The sequence below is a fragment of the Halichondria panicea genome, chromosome 2 (assembly GCF_963675165.1).
Source record: "Halichondria panicea chromosome 2, odHalPani1.1, whole genome shotgun sequence".
Lineage (NCBI taxonomy): Eukaryota > Metazoa > Porifera > Demospongiae > Suberitida > Halichondriidae > Halichondria > Halichondria panicea.
In genome coordinates this window covers 1,918,039-1,938,274 of record NC_087378.1, presented here as the reverse complement: position 1 = coordinate 1,938,274, position 20,236 = coordinate 1,918,039, and the positions used below count along the sequence as shown (strand labels likewise).

Below are 20,236 nucleotides of genomic sequence, written 5' to 3'. Positions count from 1 at the left end.
AGAGGCCCAAGTAGAGTGTACTTTTCTTGATCTCATACCCAGTAGACTATTGTAATATGCCCTCCCTCAAGAAGAAGCCCTCAGCCACCGTGTTGGTCAAGAGGAAAGGAACCAAAGTGGTGCAGAAGTTGAATCCCTTTGAGGTTCGGATCAACAAGAAGAAGCATGATGTTCTAGGTCAGAAGAGCAAGTCTGACAAGGGTCTACCTGGTGTGGCACGCTCCAAGGCTGTCAAAAAGGTATGGGTTTGTAGACTGAGGCAAATAAGCACTAGCTTAGTTTATTTAATGTATCCTTTCAGCGCAAGAAGACTCTGCTAGTGGAGTACCAGCAGCGGAACAAGACCAACGAGTTTGTAGACCGTCGGTTTGGAGAGTACAATGATGACCTGACAGCCGAGGAAAAAATGATGAAGCGGTTCACTCTCGAAAGGAAGGTGGGTACCGTCTGAGAATATAATCATTGTTGATTGTGTGTTTTTTTCAGAGAAAGCACGAGCGTTCCAGCTTGTTTACTCTCAATGATGATGATGAAGAGGGGCTTACTCATTATGGCCGGTCCATCGGAGGCATGGAGAAGTTTGATCACATCGAGCTTAGCGAAAATGAGCTGGAGGATGGTAAAAAAACACAATGTTCAATATTTGTCCAGCTATATTATTACCTCTTCTTGCGTCTTCTTGCATTGTAGAAGATATTGGTGACACTCATTTTGGGGGATTTTTGAGGAAGAAACAGAAAATCAGTGAGACTGAAGACGATGTTAAAGTAATGATTATCTGTTGTGGTGTTGATTGTGTCTAATACTCTCCTCTATGCACTCACCTGACGTGCAGCCGGACAGACTGAGGAGCAGGAAAGAGATCATGGAGGAGGTGGTGGCTAAGTCTAAAGCAATGAAGGTAAGCTGTATTTTAAATAAGATATACTTTTACCCCCCCCCCCCCTGCTCCCCTCTAACAGTACAAGCAGCAGAGTGAGAAACAAGATGTAGAGGAACTTCTGGATAAGATCAACACTGATTGGAAAAGCCTGCAGACTACTCTGCCATTCGCTGTAAGACCGCATCTGTCTGTTTGGTATCTTACCAACTGCATGTATGTATAGAGTGATGGGAGCAAAGGACAGAAGCTGAAGACTGATGACTATGACAAGACAGTGAGGGAGTTAGCTTATGAGAAGAGAGGACAACCCACTGACAGAATGAAGACAGAGGAAGAGATAGCAAAAGAGGAGAAAGAAAAGCTGGAAAAACGAGAGGTATGCTAAGTTGATATTTTTGTGAAATTGTCTCATTATAAAATATTTCCAGGCTGATCGTGTCCGTAGGATGAAGGGTGTGATCCCATCGGGTGATGATATGACAACAGAGTCGGCTGACTATATCAGAGACCAACCGATAGTCAAAAAGAAAGTCCAGTTTACACTTCGGTACAAAGACGGGAAGATTGTGCAAGAGGAGGGTGGTCCGAGTGTGTATGAGGCTGTTGGTAGGAGGGGTGAGAGGCGTGATCCTAGTGACGTGGGTGGAGAGAGTGACTCTGATGAGGATTGCGAGGGTGATGATGCTAGCGATGCTACTGGTGATGGTGACGTTTGTGAGGGTGGTGACCCTGGTGATGAGTATGGTTCCGACCTGGAGTCCGATGTCAGTGACCACGAGTCAGATATTGAGGAGCCAAATCAACCTATCATCAAAGGACCCTCAAAAGCAGAAATTAAGAAAATGAAGAAGCTGGCTTCCAAAGAGTTACCCTATACATTCTCTGGTTAGTACACAGTTGGCCGTGACATCATTACAACTCAGTCTCTCTTTGCAGTGCCAAAAAGTCTTGAGGAGTTGCAAGCCATAGTGTCAAATCGGTAAGAATTGATATGCACATAATATAATTTATCCATACATTTATTGCTAGGTCCCCAGAAGAGTGTCTAACTGCAGTTGAAAGGATTCACTCTTGTAACCACCCTTCAATTGACCCTGGAAACAAACAAAAACTTCAGGTATAAACCAATTCTCCTAATTAATGGTAACGTACTCTTATGGTTTTTCTCTTCCAGGACTTCCTACCGACGTTTGTAGACTACTGCACCAGTCTGGGAGAACAACCAACCAGAGATAGTCTTGAGGCTTTAGACAAGATGGCCAGGTGTGTTTTAATTCATGCCCTGGCGTGAAGTAAAGATACTTCACGCCAGGAGTTGTGCAATTGAATTGATTATTGCACTCATAACAAAATGCCTCTCTCTCCACCAGGCCTCTGTTCAAGCTCTCTCAGCTGAGCCCCCTAAACACTGCTCAGGTATTTCAAAAGAAACTGCAGCTGTGTCATCAGCTTTGGACTATTTCTGGAGGGAAACGATACCCCCCTCTCTCTGAAGTATTTCTTTTGAAGCTAATCGCCGTGGTGTTCCCCACATCTGACTTTGAGCACCCCATCACCACACCTACTCTCATCCTAATGGGTCAGCTGTTAGCAAAGGTGATTGATCAAATGCTTATACTCTAGTGTACATTACCATTGTTGCGCAAGATACATTATGTGCATTATAAGAGATGGAATATGTTCACTGTGCAGTGTGCTGTAAAGAATCTGAGTGACCTTGTTTCAGGTCTTCTTTTGTGTCAGCTAGTTATTGAGGTGAGTAAAGTTTTAATGGCCATCTTGAATTATTATGTGTGAATCTTTCCTACAGTACATTGGTCAGTCAAAGCGCTTGATGCCAGAGCTGGTCAACTTCCTAACCAGTGTGGTGGGATACTTTGCTGTGGACGGAACAGGTATACTAGCTAGTCAACCACCTTGTACGTATAGTATATCAATCATTAGCGAATGTCTCTATTTAGGGATATGTCTTCCCCCTCTGACTGGCAAAGTATCTCATATGTCCAGCCTCCTCTCTGTTGAAGGTGGAGAGAGTATTCCAACGTAAGTGTCTACAACACTGAATTTTGTTCGGGTCAAACATTTTTATGGTGTACATGTGTATCCAGATTTCTCTCACTGATTATTGATGCCAGTCAACCAAGAGCCAAAAATGCTGGATGTTGTGTACTCAAAACTGCACTGTCAGCAATTTCAAGTATCGTTGCGTTGTACTCTGATCTCCCCTCGTTCTCAGAGCTTGTTGCTCCCTTGCTCACCAACCTCCAAAAGTGAGTGCAGTAGTCTAAACAATTAGTGTGATCATAACCTTACCCCGTAGTGCCGTGAAGAGAAGTTGGCCCCCTTCTATTGAGGAACTGCTGACTGAGACACTGGAGCTGGTGTGTAGTAAGGGGAGCAAGGACAAAAATGTGTTGCAGCTACTCACACAAAAACCAAAGTCCATCAGATTCTACGAGCCAAAGTTTGATGAAATGTAAGTTTTTTGTAGAAGTAACTCCCCTTTATTCCCCCTGCTTGCACAGCTATGAGGTGAACAGAAAGAAAGCCAGAAGCAAGTCTGTCGGTGAGCGGCAGAAGTTGAAGCACAAAGTCAAGAAAGAAATAAAAGTATGCATGCACTTAAATAATAGTGTTCGTATACCAATCGTATTACCTTGCAGGGAGCTATTAGAGAGATCAGAAGAGATGTTGCTTTCTTGGCTAAGGAAAAATTATCTGAAAGACTACAATTGTGAGTATATATATACTGTACTAAAACATGTGTGTGCAATTTTCATTGCGTTGTTTTGTTCCCATGCAGAGATAATGAGCGAGCAGCCAAGACAAAGAAGATACTCCATGATTTGCAAATGGGCCAACATGAAGTTAAGGAGGAGAGAAGAAAGTCAAGAAGATAAAACACTTGATAATGTGCAATGATTGTTTGAAGCAAACCGCGGCTATAAAAATTAATATATTTATTATACAAGGGGATTTCCCCTTACCGCCGAAGGGTATGTAACTATGGTAACAGATGTATTGTGGATAATAAAATGGCTATGGAAGAGAGAATAAAGCAATCTCACGCTGCTCTAAAAGAGTACTTCTCCCCCTCAAAGAGGCACCAGAGCTCAGGCAACCCAGCACAGTTGATAGTGTTTGCAGAACATGCAATAAAGGTAACACTCCAAATAGAGCACACTGTACACATGGTTAAGGTTGTAGTACATACATTGTGTATACTGAGGTTTATAACTTGTATGATTTCCAGAATGGCTGTCGAGAGGTTGCGTTGGATTGTGTTCAGCTCTACTTGAGTCTGAGTCCACCTGTTAACCAGTTCACTGTGAGAGCTCACCTGTGTGAGGCCCTCACCTCTGCACCACATGACTCCTCACAGGAGGTACGTACGTGTGTACAGTATGTGAGGTAGATATGAGAACTGCATTTCTCTGTTGGTGCAGGATCTATTATCTCACTCATTGAGTTGTATCCTGAAAGCTGTAGCCACTGCCAAGAAATCAGAATGGTGCGTTCTAAAATGTTTTAATAGTCTACCAAACTAGTAACGCTTGTTTCCCTCATGCAGCTACTACTTCCTGGTCTACAATGCATCTGTGTTGCTATGGCAGATATGCCGTCCCTTCCAGCGCCCTGGCTCGAGGAGAGGATACACCAAACCACTAGCGACTATGCTGAAAGCTTTGGAGGAAATCAAGGACCAGGACACACCTTGGAGACTAGAGCTGATGATGTGAGAATCAGTGTATGGATTGTCGTGATTATGCATGTAAAGCGTGTGTCATTTTTAATCCCCACACAAAATCTTACATGCTGCGTATAATAACTAGCTAGTGTTCTAATATTTGGAGTGTTGCATTTGAGTAGCTTTGAGAATGCTCATAACAGTAAGTGTTCCTGTGATTACAGAGGGCTTGTACTGAGTCAGCTCGATGCAGGGCAGAGTGATGAAGCTGCTAAGACGTGCTCTTCTGCTGTCCAACTGGCCAGGAAAAAGGCTCCCCAGAAGTTAGGGGAACTAATGAGGCTTTATGTGAGTATAACCTTGTACTGCGAATACTAGTACGTATGTATTCATCACTTGCAGGTTAGCTACAACCTTGGTGACAGTAAGATGTTTGACAGGGACAGCAGATCATTCCCTGAGTATGGAGCTCTCATTCAACTCTACAAGGTCAAAAGGTAAGTCCTTTACTAACTCCATGTGCATACTGTGTAGCTCATGGAACTTCTCTTACAGTGCAATGGTGTCACAGAAGATCTCTGGGCCAGAGTTGGAACAAAGACTACGTAATGTGTTCACATTTATAACAAGTGGGGACGAACCCTCCAGTGTGAGAAAAACAGCTAGTCAGTCGTGCATCCCAGCCCCTCCTCTTGAGACCAGACCTCCTCTACTCTTGGAGCTAGGCTCTTTAGCTATGGAGTGTGGTCTCAGCCAATTAGCAGGAGACTGCCTGAGTGCAGTACCCCAGGACTCTGTGGGGAATAGTGCTCAGCTGATGATTCGTCGTCAGATGCTTGGCTGCCAAGTGTTGGTCAGAGAGGGGTACAGCGAGACAGCTATAGAGGGAAGAGTAGATGCTTTAAAGAGACTTGAGGGGATTCTCACATCTGCTGTTAGGTCTAACGATATGGACCTCATTCAGGTGGGTGTATATATATTGAGTAGAATTTGTCTTTACTTGTTTTGTCCTCCCTTGTTACAGCATGTGTGCGTGGCACTGTGGAACACCTCGCTGCCACTGCTTCAGCCTAACCTCAGACACCACCTTCTCAAGCCACTATCAGCTACAGCCACTGCACTGGAGCAGATAGACAGGTATAAATACAGTTACCGTATATACGTACAATGTGTGTGTACTGTACCCATGTACTTACTTAATTTCCTATTTCCTACAGTCTTCTGCATCAGGTGAGGGTTGGTATACACTTTGAATTAGGGAAGATACACGCTGACCAAGGACAACTTGAGGCCTCTCTTGAGAATCTTGGCAAAGTGAGATATGCATAATTACCCAGTCCAGACACTATCACTCGTGCACTGTAGGCTTCTGGTCTGGACTGTTTTGGAAAGTACAGAGAACAGATTAGTGTTGTGCAGAACAAGGTGACATTAAGGGCGCAACTGTACACTACTCCTGAAGAGCCACTGCAGAGAGCCATCAAGACCATTGAGCAGGTTAGTATTGCAATAGCAGCAGGCACTGTATTTTGGTGTCACCTCTACAGGCTAGTTCCTTGTCAGGAGGGGGTGGGGAGCTAAGATCACTCCTAGTGAAGGCGGGAGAACTGCTGGCCCCTAATCAATTCTTACAGACATTGTCCAGTCCTTCAAACATCCCTGTAAACAGACTTATTGACCAGATCAATGCATCCTCAGAGCTAAGCAGCAGGACTCTAGTGGCTGTCGAAGAGAAGGGCAAGAAATTGGCCGATTACTGTTTAGCTAAGGAGTTGGTGGGTGAGCACTTGAAGAGCATGGACAAGCAGGAAGACAGACAAAGGCAAGTTACATGATTTGTATTGGGTGCTTGACATGATATTGAGTACTGTTTGTCTACAGGTGTCGTGTGTGGAGTGACTTGGCGAGGGCAGCTCGCAAGCAAAGTGTATGGGATGTGGCTATCTCAGCCGCTCGATTTTGTGTCACTTATGATGATGGGAGATGGGCAGGGTCAGGTAAAGTTATACATTTCATTGTGCCTCCGCATTATACATGTACATTGCGTATTTTCTATAGTTACCAAGTCCAAGTGTACGATCTCAGAGCGTTTGAGCTCCCCCAGGCTTAGTCAGAGTCAGAGGGGCAGTATCAGCATGGCCCCACGGAGAAGCTCCAGTTTCAAACACGATTCTGTGTTAGGCATGGCCAAGTCTCGACAGAGTGTGATTGATATTGTGAGCATACCAGAAACTTTGAAGAGGGAAGAGTGTGACCTTGTGAGGACCCTCGCCAACACCCACTGTCTACTAGCCGAGGTGACAGGAAAACTTAAATGAGCAAACTAACCGGAATGGTCCTTCAATATAATTATCAGAAAACTAAGCCTCTAATATTCCCGATTGTGTATTGTGTTCTGTACAGTGTCTCGTGTTCTATCTCCAACAAGAGGGTCTACAACTAGGAGAGAAACCACCACCACTCAACCTACCTCAATCCCTTAGCGAGGCCTGGGGCTCCTATACTAGCTGGCTATCTCAACTCAGCAGTGACAGTGTTGCTGGTTTCCTGCGGGCAGGGGAGTTAGGAGTGGTACTTGGAGAGGAGGTGATTGTGGGCAATGCAGCAGTCTACTTGTGGAACTATCATCATCACTGGGTGAAGAGTGGACGTCTGTTAGAGGTTGTGGGAGCATTCAAACCACTCTTGGACAGCATGAAACTGGTCAAAATGAACAGGTAAGTTTATTATTATACGTGTATATATACTGTAGTGTCTATTGGTGACTTTGATTTTAATTGATATTTTAATGTCGGCTTAATAAGTATTTTGTCTTGCAGTGATAGTGTGCTGTTGATTCGAGTGTGCTCTGCTCTGGTGGGAGGTGTAGTCAAGAAGTGGAGTCGTCCTAAGCCGCCCTCGGGGAAAGAGACACCTCGAACTGGCAAAAAGGGAGCCAGAGCAGACAGTAAAGGAGGATCTAGAGCAGGATCTAGGAAAGGAAAAGCTAAAGCTGGTGGTGATGCTCAGTTGCCAGTGGACCCTGAGTCTGTAGCTGAGTTGAAAGAAGCTCTAGAGGTGAGAATTGCATGTACATTAGTACAGTGAATGTAGTTATACTGTACACTTTTCTAGGTTTGTGAGTACTGTCTTGGGGTTTGGAACAGCAGTGTGCCACTAAGCGTTCGAGGTGAACTGCTGAGTGGATGGGTGGCCTGTAGACAGCTCCTCCATCAGCCATTCACCAACAAAAACTTTGACATTGAAGAGGTGAGAAGAACCCCTATGAATAACTATCATATTTTACCTGTACGTATGTTCATTGTAATAAAACTTTCCACAGACTGTGGACCTCTTTGCAGTCCCTTGTAGAGCTATGGTCGCTGTTAAGTTGCTCTGTTCTCAAGGAAATGGGATATGGGATTTTCCCAACTGTCCCACTCTCAGTGAGGTATCGGGAATGGTGTCGGAGTGTGAGTGGGGAGAGGTGCTCGTGGAGATGCAGTTATGGGTTCGTCTGGCCGAGCTAGCCCTGAAGCAAAAGGACCACTCTATTGTCAGTAACTAATCACTATACATTACCACAACTCTACCCTCTCTCCTGTAGGCGTATCAATGTTCCTGCAAAGCAGTGACTCTAAAGCTACCTGAGATAACATCAGAAAAGCTCTCGTAAGTGCTCTAACCAGATACCACACCACCCACCATAACCATAGCACTAATCATCTACTCAATATAGCTCTGACCAGAGGTTGGGTTGTGAGTTGCAGTCTCTGGCATACAGCATACAAGGTCAAGCACTCTCCACCTCAGCTGCTGGCAATGTCTCGGTGCTCAGGACAGCCCTAGGGGCATTCTACGAGTCTGTCAGGTGACTATCCTGTGATTAGATGTTTTGTCACATGACAATTGTATGCTTATTGCTCTCCGTTTTGTAAGGTGATATTTTTTCTTAGGGTTGGTCATACGATCTCATCGTATTGTCTTGTGTTTGATGGATGTCGGCATTACTGGTTGACCTGTCAACCTTTGACGGCTGACCCCATGGAGAGACATCTTCTCCAGCAACCTCTGTGTGAGCTGCTCGACCTCTGTGTACCCTTACTGGGCGGGAGACATGGGAGCAAGAATGAGGTGAGGAGATGTTTAGTAGTGCATGCGGTAAAGGTTATCCCGTTATGGTTTCAACTGTTTCAAACGCACACTGGTTACCAACACCACTCTGCCAATTAGGAATTTTATTGCTTCTTGACACTCTTACAGCTTCTTAATCCTTCATGTATTGTTGTAGACGGGTTGTTTTCCTGTGATATAATCTGCATGTTGTGTGTTGGCACAGGACAAGGCCCTGGCCAGCAAGGGGAAGGACTATGAACTAGTCACACGGATGTACAGCATTGTATTCCAGGCTCATATTGACAAGGTACACCACAAAGGGGCTTTTTTTAGTGTGTGTTGTACAACATTATCGTCCTATTTTTCACTGGATGCAGTGTTGCTGGGAGGAGGGCTTGACTCTAGTGGAAGAGGCATTGTGGAGCACCCCCAAACCAATCCACCCACACTTGGTACCCTTCAAGCTGGTCTTCAAGAGCAGAATGGGCAAGAGCGTGACAAGTGATTTCATCAGATTTCAGGTGTGTGTGTGTTTTTATATTCATAGGTAAACAGAAATGACCCGTGTGTACATTCTGAGAATGAAAATACAAATCATTAGATGTACCCATCACAGTCCCCTATTCACTACAACTACACCCATTTATGGTCAACACTAACAATGTTGTACACATGTAAGGATTTTCATGAAGGTGATCTTTTATTTAAGTTCCCCGTTGATACATAGAGGTAATGTGCTCAATAGTACATACAATGACAATGCAAACAGCTTACAAACACTTTTAGTTTTTGTTGACCATGTGATACAAGCTAGTATAGTTCATTGTCTCTGGGACGAGCCCTTGGTACAGGTGTTCTGTGTTTCCTACTTCACTGTAGGCTTCCTCTTGACTAGCTTTGACCCTTTCCTTTAGTTGTTGTGTAGGATTTTTATTCCCATCCTCATAAATAGGTTCCAATGGTACGTTGCCATGGGGTTGCCGATAATTGACATACTGCTGATCAATATTATGTGGTGTATAACTTGCGGGGAGTGTACTTTTTGCTAGTTTTTGTGCTCTAGGTTGTTCTTGTTGTGACCACTCTGATTGATCATCCCTATTCGTTTGTATGATTGAGCTGTAGTTCTGGTACTGTATCCTGTGTTCAGCGAGTGTTGAATTAGCATCCACGTATCCTGAGCTGGTTAATCTTGAATCTCTCTCCATTGAGGCCAGTACTGGTGGGAGGGTGTGTGGTGGAGGAATATACTGTCGTGTGACCACGTCATTTAGAGGCTGTGGACTTGTCTGTGTGGTCCTCACTGCATGCCATTCTGAATATGAGAGGACACAGTGTTTGATTGACAATGTAGCTGTTATTGATTGAAAGTTTATTATGACAATTTATGTAACCTAACGTACGTATACTAAGCTAATGGACTGCATGATGTGTGACTAACATACCCCTGACCACTCTGCTCCCTTTGCCCTGAGAGTTGGGTACTCTGCTTCTGCTTGTCCTCTTGTGGTGACAGCATACTATTAGCCCCGTGCAGACCACTATAACAATGAGGAGGAGGCCAACTCCTCCTAGAGATTTATACAGTATATTGTGGTTTTCTGGTGGATCAATCGTTGGCTCAGCACTAGTTTCACTGTTTGATAGCTCAGTAGTTGTAGTACCACTTAAAGAATTGCCGTTTAATATGCATTCTGGTTGCTCAGTGCTTAGTTGTTGTCCCTCACAGCTATTGTCAATAACGACGTACAATGGTTTGCTGAATACCGTAGTCTGTGAGCTGCTTTTTAGAAGTCCAGCTTGTGTTGAGTTTGGTTGGCAGTAATAATGTCCTGCTCTAGTGTTAGCAATCTGCAGACATTTGTATTGTGACAGTATAAAATAATGACTATTATAGCTATGTAACCTACCGTAATTGTAGAATAAACTAAAGTTCCCAGGCTTGTTGCAGTGGTGTTTGATAACAAAGTCTCAGTTCGGTCTCCAGTACTAGTGTAGATCCAATCTATTGTCAGCTCTCCTGGTCTGCTGTCCATTACTAGAATACTGCACTCCAGAGTTAGAGAGTTCTCAGCTGGCTGAAACGGATTGCATATGTTGAAGTTGTCTCTTGGTGGCTGCAGCACATACTGGAAAAGACATTCACTGTCTGACTGTCTCTTAACTGCTAGTCCTAGTGTAGTGGATGATAGAGCAGCTAGTAGCAAAAGCAAATAGGCAATAGTCCTGTGTATCTTTAACTCATCCATTTTTAGTTTAAATGTAACTAGAGATTGCTTTGAATTAGCTGTGAAACCCCTTTTGTACATTTAACTAAGCCTGCATTGTGTGTGGTTTTCGTATTTGGCAGTATTTGAGCATTTCCTGCTGAGTCTAATTGCCCCCCTTAGTGTGGGCGATGTGTAGTAAACAATACTTGTTATGCAGACTTTCATTGTTTATAATTAAATTAATTTTATTGTTTTAATGCAGGAGGAGCCAAGTGAGTTTGTGGCTTCTCTTTGGCACAAGGCAGCCATTAATTCATCAGACCCCACTCAAACCATCACAGCCTATCAGAATGCCATCGACAGTCTACAGGTACTCTGTTTTTTGAGAGCTCTAGCTGTATCATATAGTAACACTATTTCCCTTAGGATGGTGATAGTTGGCAAAAGATTGAGTACCTCCTGGAGTTTTGTGAATGGCTCTACACACACGAGTTCCCCATCACAGATCCAATAGACCAATTGGAGAAAATTACGGAGATTCTTTTGAGTACACATGATGATAAGCAGAGCTCTGGTGTAGTGGCAGGTGTTCGACAGTTGGAGGTTTTGATTAGAGTGCATGTCATGATGGCCTTGTTGCATGGACAAGGGAGCAGTGAGCATAACCAACTGAGTGTGGTGACCGTAGGATTCTGTATGGAATTGTGGAAGGTATAATTGTAGTGTGTGTGTGTGTATGCATGTATGTGTAATGTATCTATCTGGTCATAAAGTTAGTATTGGCTTTGATCTTAATTAATGTGTACAAACTGGTTTTGTGTTTCTCCATAAAGCTACATGTACCAGTTATGCATATAAGGGTAACAATCTACAGTCACGTCCTGTTTTGATTGCTAATGTCTCACAGGTACTTTTAGGGACCAGTGGATTACCTGCGTCAATGCTAGAGTGGTCTACTTACTCTCCACCAACTCAGGTACATGCCATTAATTGGGCATGTGATTTTATGCTTACACGTACACATACATGTGCTGTAAGGCAACACTAATTGACAGGTGTTTTAATTCCCTATGTTTTATACTGGGCATAATTACATTATTGGCCTTGAACAGACATACCCTTATTGAGAGTTGAATCATGGCCTAACTACTTCACTCCCACTTGTCTTTATACAGCTACTGGAGCAGTTCAAAGCTTCCAGTGGAGACAGTGCCCTGAATAAGGAGACTGTTTCTAAACCAGTAAGTGTGCAACAATTCAATAGTCAACAAGAGGGTAAAAAAAGTCTTTCGTTAGCAAATCATTTCTCCAATCCCCCTCCATACACACAGATGCTCACACTACACTACCTGAGTGAGCTGGTGGAAGCTCTGTTCTTCAATGGACTCCACTCACTAGCTCTCCCGGTGCTGAAACTACAGGTGGTCATCGCAGAGACTCTCATCGACCAAAACAAACCACTATGCCAACTATACCATATGAGGTACATACATATAGTAGTGCTGGTCATACGCACACATACATGTACACTATCACTGTAGATTATCTTGGCTCTGTTCAGAGCTTGGACTTCCTGTGACACCTACTCCCTTCACGCTACCCGACCCTGAAGACGTGGCCAATTCTCAGATGGAGATTGAGCAGTACCAGGCCAAAAAAGCTGCTGTTGAGAAGGAGGGCTCGAAGCAGCGCAACAGCAGTAGCAAGCCTAGGCCCAGCAAGTCCAGCAGGTTAAGGAGTGGTAAGAGTGCAGATGCTTCTCAGAGCAAACCCTCGATAAGTGTGCGAGGACGTTGTGTTGGGGAGAGTGTGGTTCTGAGGGAGGTTTGGGTGGATATGGCACGACTGCTCATACAACAGGTGGGACAATAGTGCCCTTCATAAAACTAACTATTGGTGTATTGTCTATACCTTCAGGGTGCATACCAGCTGGCTCGTGATCTACTCAACCAAGCAATACTGTCCAGTCAGGTACATACAAAATTCCTCTTTCTTTTAAAGTTTCGAACTGTACACCTCTTCTACATGTAGATTTTTGAGGACCAGCGAACGCTCTTTATTATCCATATTCTGTTAGCCAGACTAGCCCTTACTGATAGAGACCAACAGAAGGCCATCAAACTAGTAACACAGGCACAAGTAAGTTTATTCTCTATCACCATGTATTGCTACTGAGGAGTCACTTTTTATAGAAGTACCCCGCTGATCTTCCCGACTGGTTAGAGGGGATACTCCTGCTATCAGATGCAATCAATTCCAACCGTGAGTACAGGAACCAACTAAAAGCCGTCATGGAACATGCCACGTCTAAACTGGACAAACTTCGGGGCTCACAAGTGAACAACTCCAGCAGATTGAAACATGCCATTGTGACCATTAACACCAGGTTAGTCTACCCCTAGTAACATATGCAAGCATGTATAATAAACCCATGCAGACTGGTTTTATGTGAGCTTGGAGAACTTGTAAAAGAAGTTAACGGAAGTGTGCCTTCAATTGCGGCACTTAGTCAGGCTTTAACAGATTCAACAAAGGCTCTAATGGGCCTGGGTCACATCAGAGAGGCCGCCTGCATCAGTAGGCAACATGTTTCCTTCCTTAGGTTCGTACAACTTGTTAAATGATCATTATATGAACATGTAATATTTCTCTTCAGGTCATTGGCCCACTCCAGACTAGCTGAAAGTGAAAATCAATTTGTGGAGTTGATGCTTGAGGTACATTATTGTGTTTTATTGCTAGGTGTACACTTTGGTTGAGACTTAATCACGGTGTACAATCTCTTACTACGCCTGCATTCTAGTGTGTTGTGTTTACAGGCAATCTCATTGTGTGACAAAGCTGTGACTGCACTACAGACAGTATGTGAGCACACCGTAACCATTTGCCAGCCTTCTAAGGTAATATATATACATTCATAAATCAAAACCGGACTGACTCTGGTGCTGTACATACAGGATATGAGCCTGCCAGTTCAGAGGGAGCTGGTCACTGCCCAGTCTCTATTGGCTGACCTTCTGTTGGATACCTTCTCCCACCACTCAGCTCAAAGCAGGAAGGCACAGGCCGAGATGAGGGATAAGAGCAGTATGCAGAAGGTTATTTGATTTAGTGTGGTGCTCTAACATGAAATAATGGTGTCTTTACTCACAGTTGGTTGAAGATTTCGTCAAAGAAAAACCAATTCTTAGTCTTATGCAAGAGGATTGGCAGAACACAATACAGTAAGCTGCCACTGTGCCCTTGCCTGATCAATATTACATGTTATGTGTTAGAATGGCATTGGAAAAAGCTCTTGCTCTGCTAACATCTGCTCATGCCATGGTCAACGCTGACAATATTCTAAATATCAAGGTTTGTACATCATCTACAAAGCGTAACTTGATTACTCATTAATAATAGGCTGTCCAAATTATGTAGCTCTTGGAAAGCTGCACGTATCATTCATGATGGTATGTTCATATCCCCACTGTTCCATAGGTTATGGTTGGCTTAGGTCGTTGCCTTCGCCTGTTGTCTACTCACACAAGACCTGACTCAGCACTTCAGTGGACACCAGAGTGCTGCGTCGTGAAAAATTCTGATAAGCCTGTCAGTGAAGAAGGGGATTCCCCAGAGCTAGGGCTGAGCCGCTCCAAGTATGGAGCACTTTCCTCTGTTATGAGATCGAAGGAGGCCGAGAAAGCAGAGGTGGGTCATTCAGTATGTAGTGTTGCTCGTAACGCTAAAAAATATTTTCTCTTATGTAGTGTGATGAAAGTGCATCATTGCTTTATCTGACGCAAGCTTCTCACACTCTAGTACAGGCCGTGTCTATGTCCATCAGCAACAAACAACTGGTATGGGTTGCATCATTTATAAGCCTGACTATAATTACAGCTTATTCTTTTTAGGATCTTGGTATTAAGGCAGCTCTTGAGTTGGTGGACTGTTGTGGTGGTTTCGACACTATCACAGCCTCTCTTTACCTGGCCTTATACCAAGTGAGTGTTTAGTTTATTACCAATGGTGTCATCTTACTCTGCTTTAGAGCTTATCAGTGTCTATTGAGATGGAGAAACTACTGAGACAAATACTGGCTGACCCATCCTGCTCGAAGCTAGGAGCACTACTGGAGCAGAACCAACACCTTACCTCCTCTCAATCACCTTCTCAGCACAATATCCAGGAACTACAGGCTTTTGAGGTGGGTACACACATTGATATGTTTTTTTTCTGTTATCTATGATTGATTGTTCATACAGGCTTACAAGATGTTGACGGTGTCTGATAACCACCTAGACCTACTCAAGCGCTTTCCGTCTCATTTCAGATTCCTGGTGCTCCAGCACTCACCAGATGGGTACGTGATACAAGTTATCAATAATAATTATTGAATCCACTTGGTTGTAGGTGTCGTTTGTATGCGTCATATCTAGTGCCACCCCAACCCCCACCACCAGCCTCTAAGAAGGGCCAACCTCCTCCCATTGTAGGTAAGTCAAGCCACTTAATTGTTAACCAAGCCTATTCATTGCCCAATACAGAATGCCTTGATCCTGTAATAACAAGTGCCCATGTGAGCCCCAAAGATTTGCACAGTCTCCTGGATATGATGAGTGCCTTTGAAGCAAACCGTTTCCAGCAGTTGACAATATCAAATTCTCTGCTAAATGATAGTGAAGATTTGCTTAAGGATGTCGTCGCTGCAACAGAAGCATACCTTTCACAAGTAATGAGACTCATGGCTGATGCATTCAGGTATGTTGTGGTATGAAGTTAAAATGAAACTAAGTGTATTCTTATCCACAGGAGGGAGAAAATTGACAGAGATATCTGTGTCGTTGTATTGGCGGACACACACCTGTTGAGGTTACCACTTGAAGCTATGGAGATTTTCCAAGCTAAAAATATACGATCAGTAACAAGAGATTTCTCTCTCCAAGTACTTTGTCACCGACTGGAAAAGTTTACTGCTAATGAACCAAGTAAATCAAAGCTGGTTACCGTATAGCGGGTAATTTTTGTGGGGTAAAAAATTCGTTCAACTCGAAAACGGTGGTTTTTGTAATTAAAATGTCGTGCCTGCACTGCATTCATACGTTCCGGTAAGCCACGCCTACGTTAAAATTTCGTGGAGATCAGCTTGCCCACGAAAATTACCCGCTATACAGTATTCGAGGCACTAAATTTAGTTCTGGTATTGAAACTGTAGGAGTGTGGTCATTTGAACCTCTATCCTATAATCAGTAACTTCTGTAGTAAATTTTAGTGCCTCAAAATAACTGTTTTTCAGTGAACAAAAGAAAAAAAATGGGCTTATCCGGGAGTCGAACCCGGGACCTCTCGCACCCGAAGCGAGAATCATACCACTAGACCAACAAGCCTGTAAAGGCTGCTGGTGAATAAAGTTGTACAGACTCCTAAAATTAGTATGTGTTCCACAGGTCCACAAGCTGAAAGTTCCAAGGACACCAAAAAGAAAGGGGATAAGTACCAACCTCAGCCAACAACATTCCTTGCTAACACTGCAAATTTCAGATGTAAGTGTTATGTCGCATCTGTGCATTTTTATAACGTGAAAACTTGTAGATGTGCTGGATCCAAGGAAAGAATTTGAAGGATCGGAAGTGTGTAGTAAGGTAGTAGATCAGATTCAGCAGTTCTCCAAGCTAACTTCCAAGTGGTCTGGATACAATGCTGGAGAACAAGTATTAATGACGTCAGTTTAGTCTCTTTGCTGTTACAGTTATGTAAAATTACTTTTCTTCCTTCAATAGTGTCAACAAATGGACAGCACTGTTCAAAGAAGCATCTGGCCTCATATTCTTTGGTCCTGAGAGCTTACTAGCTCATTTGCCACCAACCAATCTTGTCCCATTATCTTTGCGAGGTATATCCACACAACATTAATAGTATTGCAACAATGTGTACATCTGTTTATTTGATAGATTGTTCCGTTGCTGTGATTATGGATCGTGTTCACACATCACAGAGTATGGTTTACCAGTCAAAATTAGACTTTCACAAAAGGTAAAGTAATGTTGTCGTCACACAATTTAACCTGATGTTCATAACAGTTGTTTTGAGCTCAAATGTGAGTGTCCAGTGGAAACAGCAATACTGCTTAGCCTTGTGGGTGTGAGGTGTTTGCTTAGCAACCAATGGACAAGTTCTGTGCAGAGTAATTTGGACAACATCCTAAACACACTGAGAGGTATTATCGAATCTGCAAACTGTACACACACAAAATGAATATTTTACAGGTTTGTTGTCTGAGGGAATTACAATTGGAGAATTGAACTGGTCTCGCATAAGAAGCTCTTTTGAGTGTTCGTCTACCACAAGCGATCAAAATGAGATTGATCCTCAAAACAAGACAAGCCTGAAGAGTGCAGATGGTGGAGCTGAAGTGTGCTCTGAACAAGAAACCACTGAAGATGCACAAACTGTTGATTATAGCTCGACCTACAACTATGTACTTTATGGTTTACCCCATGTAAACCTTATATCCCCATCTTTGTAAAGCAGAGCTGTGCTTCTGTTCTGTTATCTACAATGTACTGATTACTGCATTTAATGTACAGTAATGTTTTCAAGTGGGGCTGGTGCGAGACTACTTTTGTGAATCTGTATTGCGCATGCGCAGTTCCAAAATTTGAATTAAAAAGGGGACGGTGTAAATTTACACACCACGAAGATTATCAGTTTATTAGCTGTTAAAATGGCATGTAATAGGTTTTCTGTTGGATCATTGGCTTCGCTGAGCTCTTTCTCAAGTGGTATAACAGGTGTGGATACCTCCTTTATTTCCATGGCCTCTACTCTGTCAACTGTAAGCAGTAGCTTTGAGATAGAGTCAGAGGTGGGACGAGAGGCTGTGAAAGAGATATGCTGTAGCGCTCTGTCTAGGATTCTGGACTTCCCTGATGATCAATTAGAGGTCTTATTAGGCTATGATGAGGACGATCAGGAGGCTACAAAAGAGAGTGGAATGAATGTAGCAAGGTACGAAGCTTTGTGTGTGTAATTAATTTTAAAGGACCATCCGGCTGACTATCATTGGTCTCTTTACAGGAACATAGCTGCCAGTTTTCGTATGATGAGACGTGCACTCTCCCACAAGCAACTCCCCCCAGCCACCAAGTACTCGTCTCTGAACAAACCAGCCACAGATGAAAGCATCACCCTCACCTTCGGAGGCCCCCTCCTCGAAGCCAATCAATATGCCCTATCTCAACTCATCGACCATCTGCACAATTATGTGATGTCCGAGGGACTGTTTCGAAAGCCTGGAAACAAACACAGGATGGAGACACTGGTTACTGAGCTGGAGGCCAAACCACCCTCAGAAGCTTTCAGTAGTAGGAGGTACAATGCCCATGACTATGCCTCAGTGCTCAAGAAATACTTGTCTGAGCTCTCGGAACCTATACTCATGAAGAGACATTTAGGTGCCTACATTCAGACCTCAGGTACAGGTGTATGCCTAGTCAATTGATATCCTCAAATTACTTTAGGTCCACAAATAATTATGTTGTTCCCATGTTCTCACCCCTTCCAGCTTTGGTGTCCCAGTCCTCCCAGGTTTGCTGTCTCCAACTGTTAATGCTCCTCCTCCCATCTACCAATAGAGCAGCTTTACAGAACCTTCTCGACCTACTCTCCATGGTCGCTAAACAACCTGAGAATCTGATGAATGCCCAGAATCTTGGCCTGGTCTTTGCCCCCACTCTCTTCTTGGCATCCCGACATGTAAGTGACTCATGATAATTATTTGGCTGTTTTCATAATTATATATGAATAATATACATTTTTAGGAGATGCTAACGGTTGATTCTTTGGAGAAGCTTTCCTCACTCCTAAAGCTGATGATTGAGAAACCAGATGAAATTTTCGAGGTTTGTTTGTGATGTTGTATAACTGTAGATGTTATACGAGTGATCTCAGGTTCCTACTGAGGTACAAGTGGTGGCTGAGAGGTACCTGAAGAGGAAGAGGACCCGTACCACGGAAAGTGTCGACTCTCTAGACACAATAGATGAGGACCAAAGTGTGGCCATTGACATCTACTCTACGGCCTGTCAGAGGGAAGATTCGGAGGCGTTTCATCAGACTGGCCAGGACAATGCATCAGCTGAAGTGGATGCTCTGTATGAGATAGTCCGCAATATGCCGGATGGACCACAGAAAACTCACTTTCTCAAAAGGGTTAGTGTTTGTTTACCATTTTAGAACCCCTTGTTACGTAGTTTTGTATTTGTCAAATGAGTGGATTTATGTTGCGTTTGTGCTCTCTAATTACGTAGCTGTTTGATTTATACAGTTTGAGTCAGCCAGTAAGGTGCAAGGTACTCCCATGTACTCCAAGTACAAGAAGGTGTCAAAGTCCACCTCGAAAAAACCAAAGAAGAACAAAGTAAGTAAAATTTTGCAATACTATGTACACTTGTACACTTTGTTGATGTTGTTTTTTAGGAGAATGCTACCCCAAGGATCAATTTGCCAGAACCAGTGGGATCCCATTCTGTTAAGAAGACACCAGGCTTCAAGAAAGGTCTTCTGCAAGTAAGTCAGTCAACACTGTCACTTGCGAACACTTAGCTGTAAGTTTGATAGTACGCCTTGTTTGCTGCAGTGCTGTTGTGTTATACTAGCTGCTGTCTACAGTGATGTGCCCGGAATTATGTATAATACATGATAGAAAACTAGGCCTAAGAGGTTGTAGTACCAGTGTGGGCACATCCCTGTGTCTACTTGCTTGCCAGAGTCTGCTCTGTCTTTTGCGTAATATGAGCTATTTTGTTACCTTTTGTGCAGGAGTTTGATCTTGTGGACAACAGAAGGCCGTGTGTGAGTTCGAGCTCTACTAACACTGCGGCTACGAGCACTATGAACAAATATAGAGTGATATCTACCATGTCCCCATTAGTGACTGATGTTTAAACCCCCAGCTAGTGTTTCATGTCATTTGTGGCACTTTATTATACAGTTTGTATTTGCTATCTTAATTTTGAACATTAGAATCCACTTATATAATTATGTTAACACATTTTGTATTCACCACTTAATTACATGAATAAATTTTTGCTGATGAACAACGTATGTGACATAGTTATACAATTCTATCGTTTAACGAGTAGACATGAATAAGTACATCAACAAAAGAGTATACGTATTCTGCTTATAACTACCAACCAGAAATCATTTTGTTCAGAGTCTTCAACTGAGTTTTGGTAGCGTATCGTGGTTTTCTCAACTGCAGTCTCCTCTTCCTTGACTTGGCTAGCATGTTGTGCACTTTCCCAGGAGGCCAATACTTGAGCTTCCCTGAGCCAGTTCGAATGAATCGTTTGGCCACTGCTTTCACTGTCTTTCGTT

At 43.4% G+C, this 20,236-nt stretch overlaps 4 protein-coding genes and 1 non-coding gene across 5 annotated transcripts; 3 read left to right on the top strand and 2 right to left on the bottom strand.

Moving 5' to 3' along the window:
• Positions 1–56: 56 nt before the first annotated feature.
• LOC135330887 (nucleolar protein 14-like) lies at positions 57–3,877 on the top strand. The gene is made up of 20 exons (XM_064525840.1): positions 57–239; positions 302–436; positions 487–619; positions 691–767; positions 836–901; positions 963–1,055; positions 1,107–1,259; positions 1,312–1,768; positions 1,820–1,862; positions 1,913–2,000; positions 2,058–2,146; positions 2,254–2,479; positions 2,576–2,638; positions 2,694–2,778; positions 2,845–2,926; positions 2,992–3,153; positions 3,204–3,359; positions 3,409–3,493; positions 3,547–3,617; positions 3,687–3,877. The coding sequence occupies exons 1-20, from the start codon at positions 57–59 to the stop codon at positions 3,781–3,783; spliced, it is 2,544 nt and encodes an 847-aa protein (XP_064381910.1). The 3' UTR covers positions 3,784–3,877.
• A 32-nt stretch (positions 3,878–3,909) lies between these two features.
• On the top strand, positions 3,910–17,437 carry LOC135330862 (cilia- and flagella-associated protein 46-like). Its single transcript, XM_064525804.1, has 51 exons — positions 3,910–4,044; positions 4,137–4,268; positions 4,330–4,394; positions 4,455–4,619; positions 4,796–4,919; positions 4,974–5,068; positions 5,127–5,535; positions 5,596–5,708; positions 5,789–5,885; positions 5,937–6,068; positions 6,119–6,393; positions 6,453–6,568; positions 6,630–6,868; positions 6,975–7,288; positions 7,391–7,628; positions 7,686–7,820; positions 7,894–8,106; positions 8,158–8,222; positions 8,290–8,421; positions 8,507–8,684; positions 8,890–8,973; positions 9,044–9,187; positions 11,139–11,246; positions 11,303–11,587; positions 11,784–11,852; positions 12,052–12,117; positions 12,208–12,359; positions 12,418–12,736; positions 12,794–12,847; positions 12,908–13,015; positions 13,069–13,262; positions 13,314–13,478; positions 13,533–13,593; positions 13,696–13,776; positions 13,834–13,974; positions 14,030–14,100; positions 14,152–14,230; positions 14,357–14,566; positions 14,626–14,715; positions 14,770–14,859; positions 14,907–15,062; positions 15,121–15,218; positions 15,269–15,351; positions 15,403–15,616; positions 15,668–15,843; positions 16,303–16,398; positions 16,448–16,577; positions 16,636–16,748; positions 16,807–16,888; positions 16,936–17,072; positions 17,122–17,437. Exons 1-51 carry the CDS (start codon positions 3,919–3,921, stop codon positions 17,379–17,381), a joined length of 7,479 nt encoding a protein of 2,492 aa, XP_064381874.1. The 5' UTR covers positions 3,910–3,918; the 3' UTR covers positions 17,382–17,437.
• On the bottom strand, positions 9,348–10,998 carry LOC135330920 (uncharacterized). Its single transcript, XM_064525898.1, has 3 exons — positions 10,577–10,998; positions 10,112–10,517; positions 9,348–9,981 (listed from the first exon to the last, which is right to left on the bottom strand). Exons 1-3 carry the CDS (start codon positions 10,973–10,975, stop codon positions 9,449–9,451), a joined length of 1,338 nt encoding a protein of 445 aa, XP_064381968.1. The 5' UTR covers positions 10,976–10,998; the 3' UTR covers positions 9,348–9,448.
• On the bottom strand, positions 16,171–16,242 carry Trnap-cgg (transfer RNA proline (anticodon CGG)). The gene has a single exon. It is a non-coding gene; the product is annotated as a tRNA-Pro (tRNA).
• An 80-nt stretch (positions 17,438–17,517) lies between the features above and the next one.
• On the top strand, positions 17,518–19,956 carry LOC135330918 (rho GTPase-activating protein 19-like). Its single transcript, XM_064525896.1, has 8 exons — positions 17,518–17,863; positions 17,933–18,330; positions 18,420–18,610; positions 18,676–18,756; positions 18,806–19,066; positions 19,182–19,274; positions 19,334–19,423; positions 19,676–19,956. The coding sequence occupies exons 1-8, from the start codon at positions 17,580–17,582 to the stop codon at positions 19,799–19,801; spliced, it is 1,524 nt and encodes a 507-aa protein (XP_064381966.1). The 5' UTR covers positions 17,518–17,579; the 3' UTR covers positions 19,802–19,956.
• The last annotated feature ends 280 nt before the right edge of the window (positions 19,957–20,236 follow it).

Coding starts and splice junctions, on each gene's coding strand:
- LOC135330887 (XM_064525840.1), top strand. CDS start 57: ATGCCCTCCCTCAAGAAGAAGCCCTCAGCCACCGTGTTGGTCAAGAGG. Junction 768..835: donor AGACTGAAGACGATGTTAAA/GTAATGATTATC, acceptor CCTGACGTGCAG/CCGGACAGACTGAGGAGCAG. Junction 2,639..2,693: donor TGTGTCAGCTAGTTATTGAG/GTGAGTAAAGTT, acceptor TCTTTCCTACAG/TACATTGGTCAGTCAAAGCG.
- LOC135330862 (XM_064525804.1), top strand. CDS start 3,919: ATGGCTATGGAAGAGAGAATAAAGCAATCTCACGCTGCTCTAAAAGAG. Junction 9,188..11,138: donor GTGATTTCATCAGATTTCAG/GTGTGTGTGTGT, acceptor GTTTTAATGCAG/GAGGAGCCAAGTGAGTTTGT. Junction 16,578..16,635: donor GGAGAACAAGTATTAATGAC/GTCAGTTTAGTC, acceptor TTCCTTCAATAG/TGTCAACAAATGGACAGCAC.
- LOC135330920 (XM_064525898.1), bottom strand. CDS start 10,975: ATGTACAAAAGGGGTTTCACAGCTAATTCAAAGCAATCTCTAGTTACA. Junction 10,518..10,576: donor TAGTTTATTCTACAATTACG/GTAGGTTACATA, acceptor AAATGTCTGCAG/ATTGCTAACACTAGAGCAGG. Junction 9,982..10,111: donor AGGGAGCAGAGTGGTCAGGG/GTATGTTAGTCA, acceptor TCTCATATTCAG/AATGGCATGCAGTGAGGACC.
- LOC135330918 (XM_064525896.1), top strand. CDS start 17,580: ATGGCATGTAATAGGTTTTCTGTTGGATCATTGGCTTCGCTGAGCTCT. Junction 18,331..18,419: donor TGCCTACATTCAGACCTCAG/GTACAGGTGTAT, acceptor CACCCCTTCCAG/CTTTGGTGTCCCAGTCCTCC. Junction 18,611..18,675: donor TCTTCTTGGCATCCCGACAT/GTAAGTGACTCA, acceptor ATACATTTTTAG/GAGATGCTAACGGTTGATTC.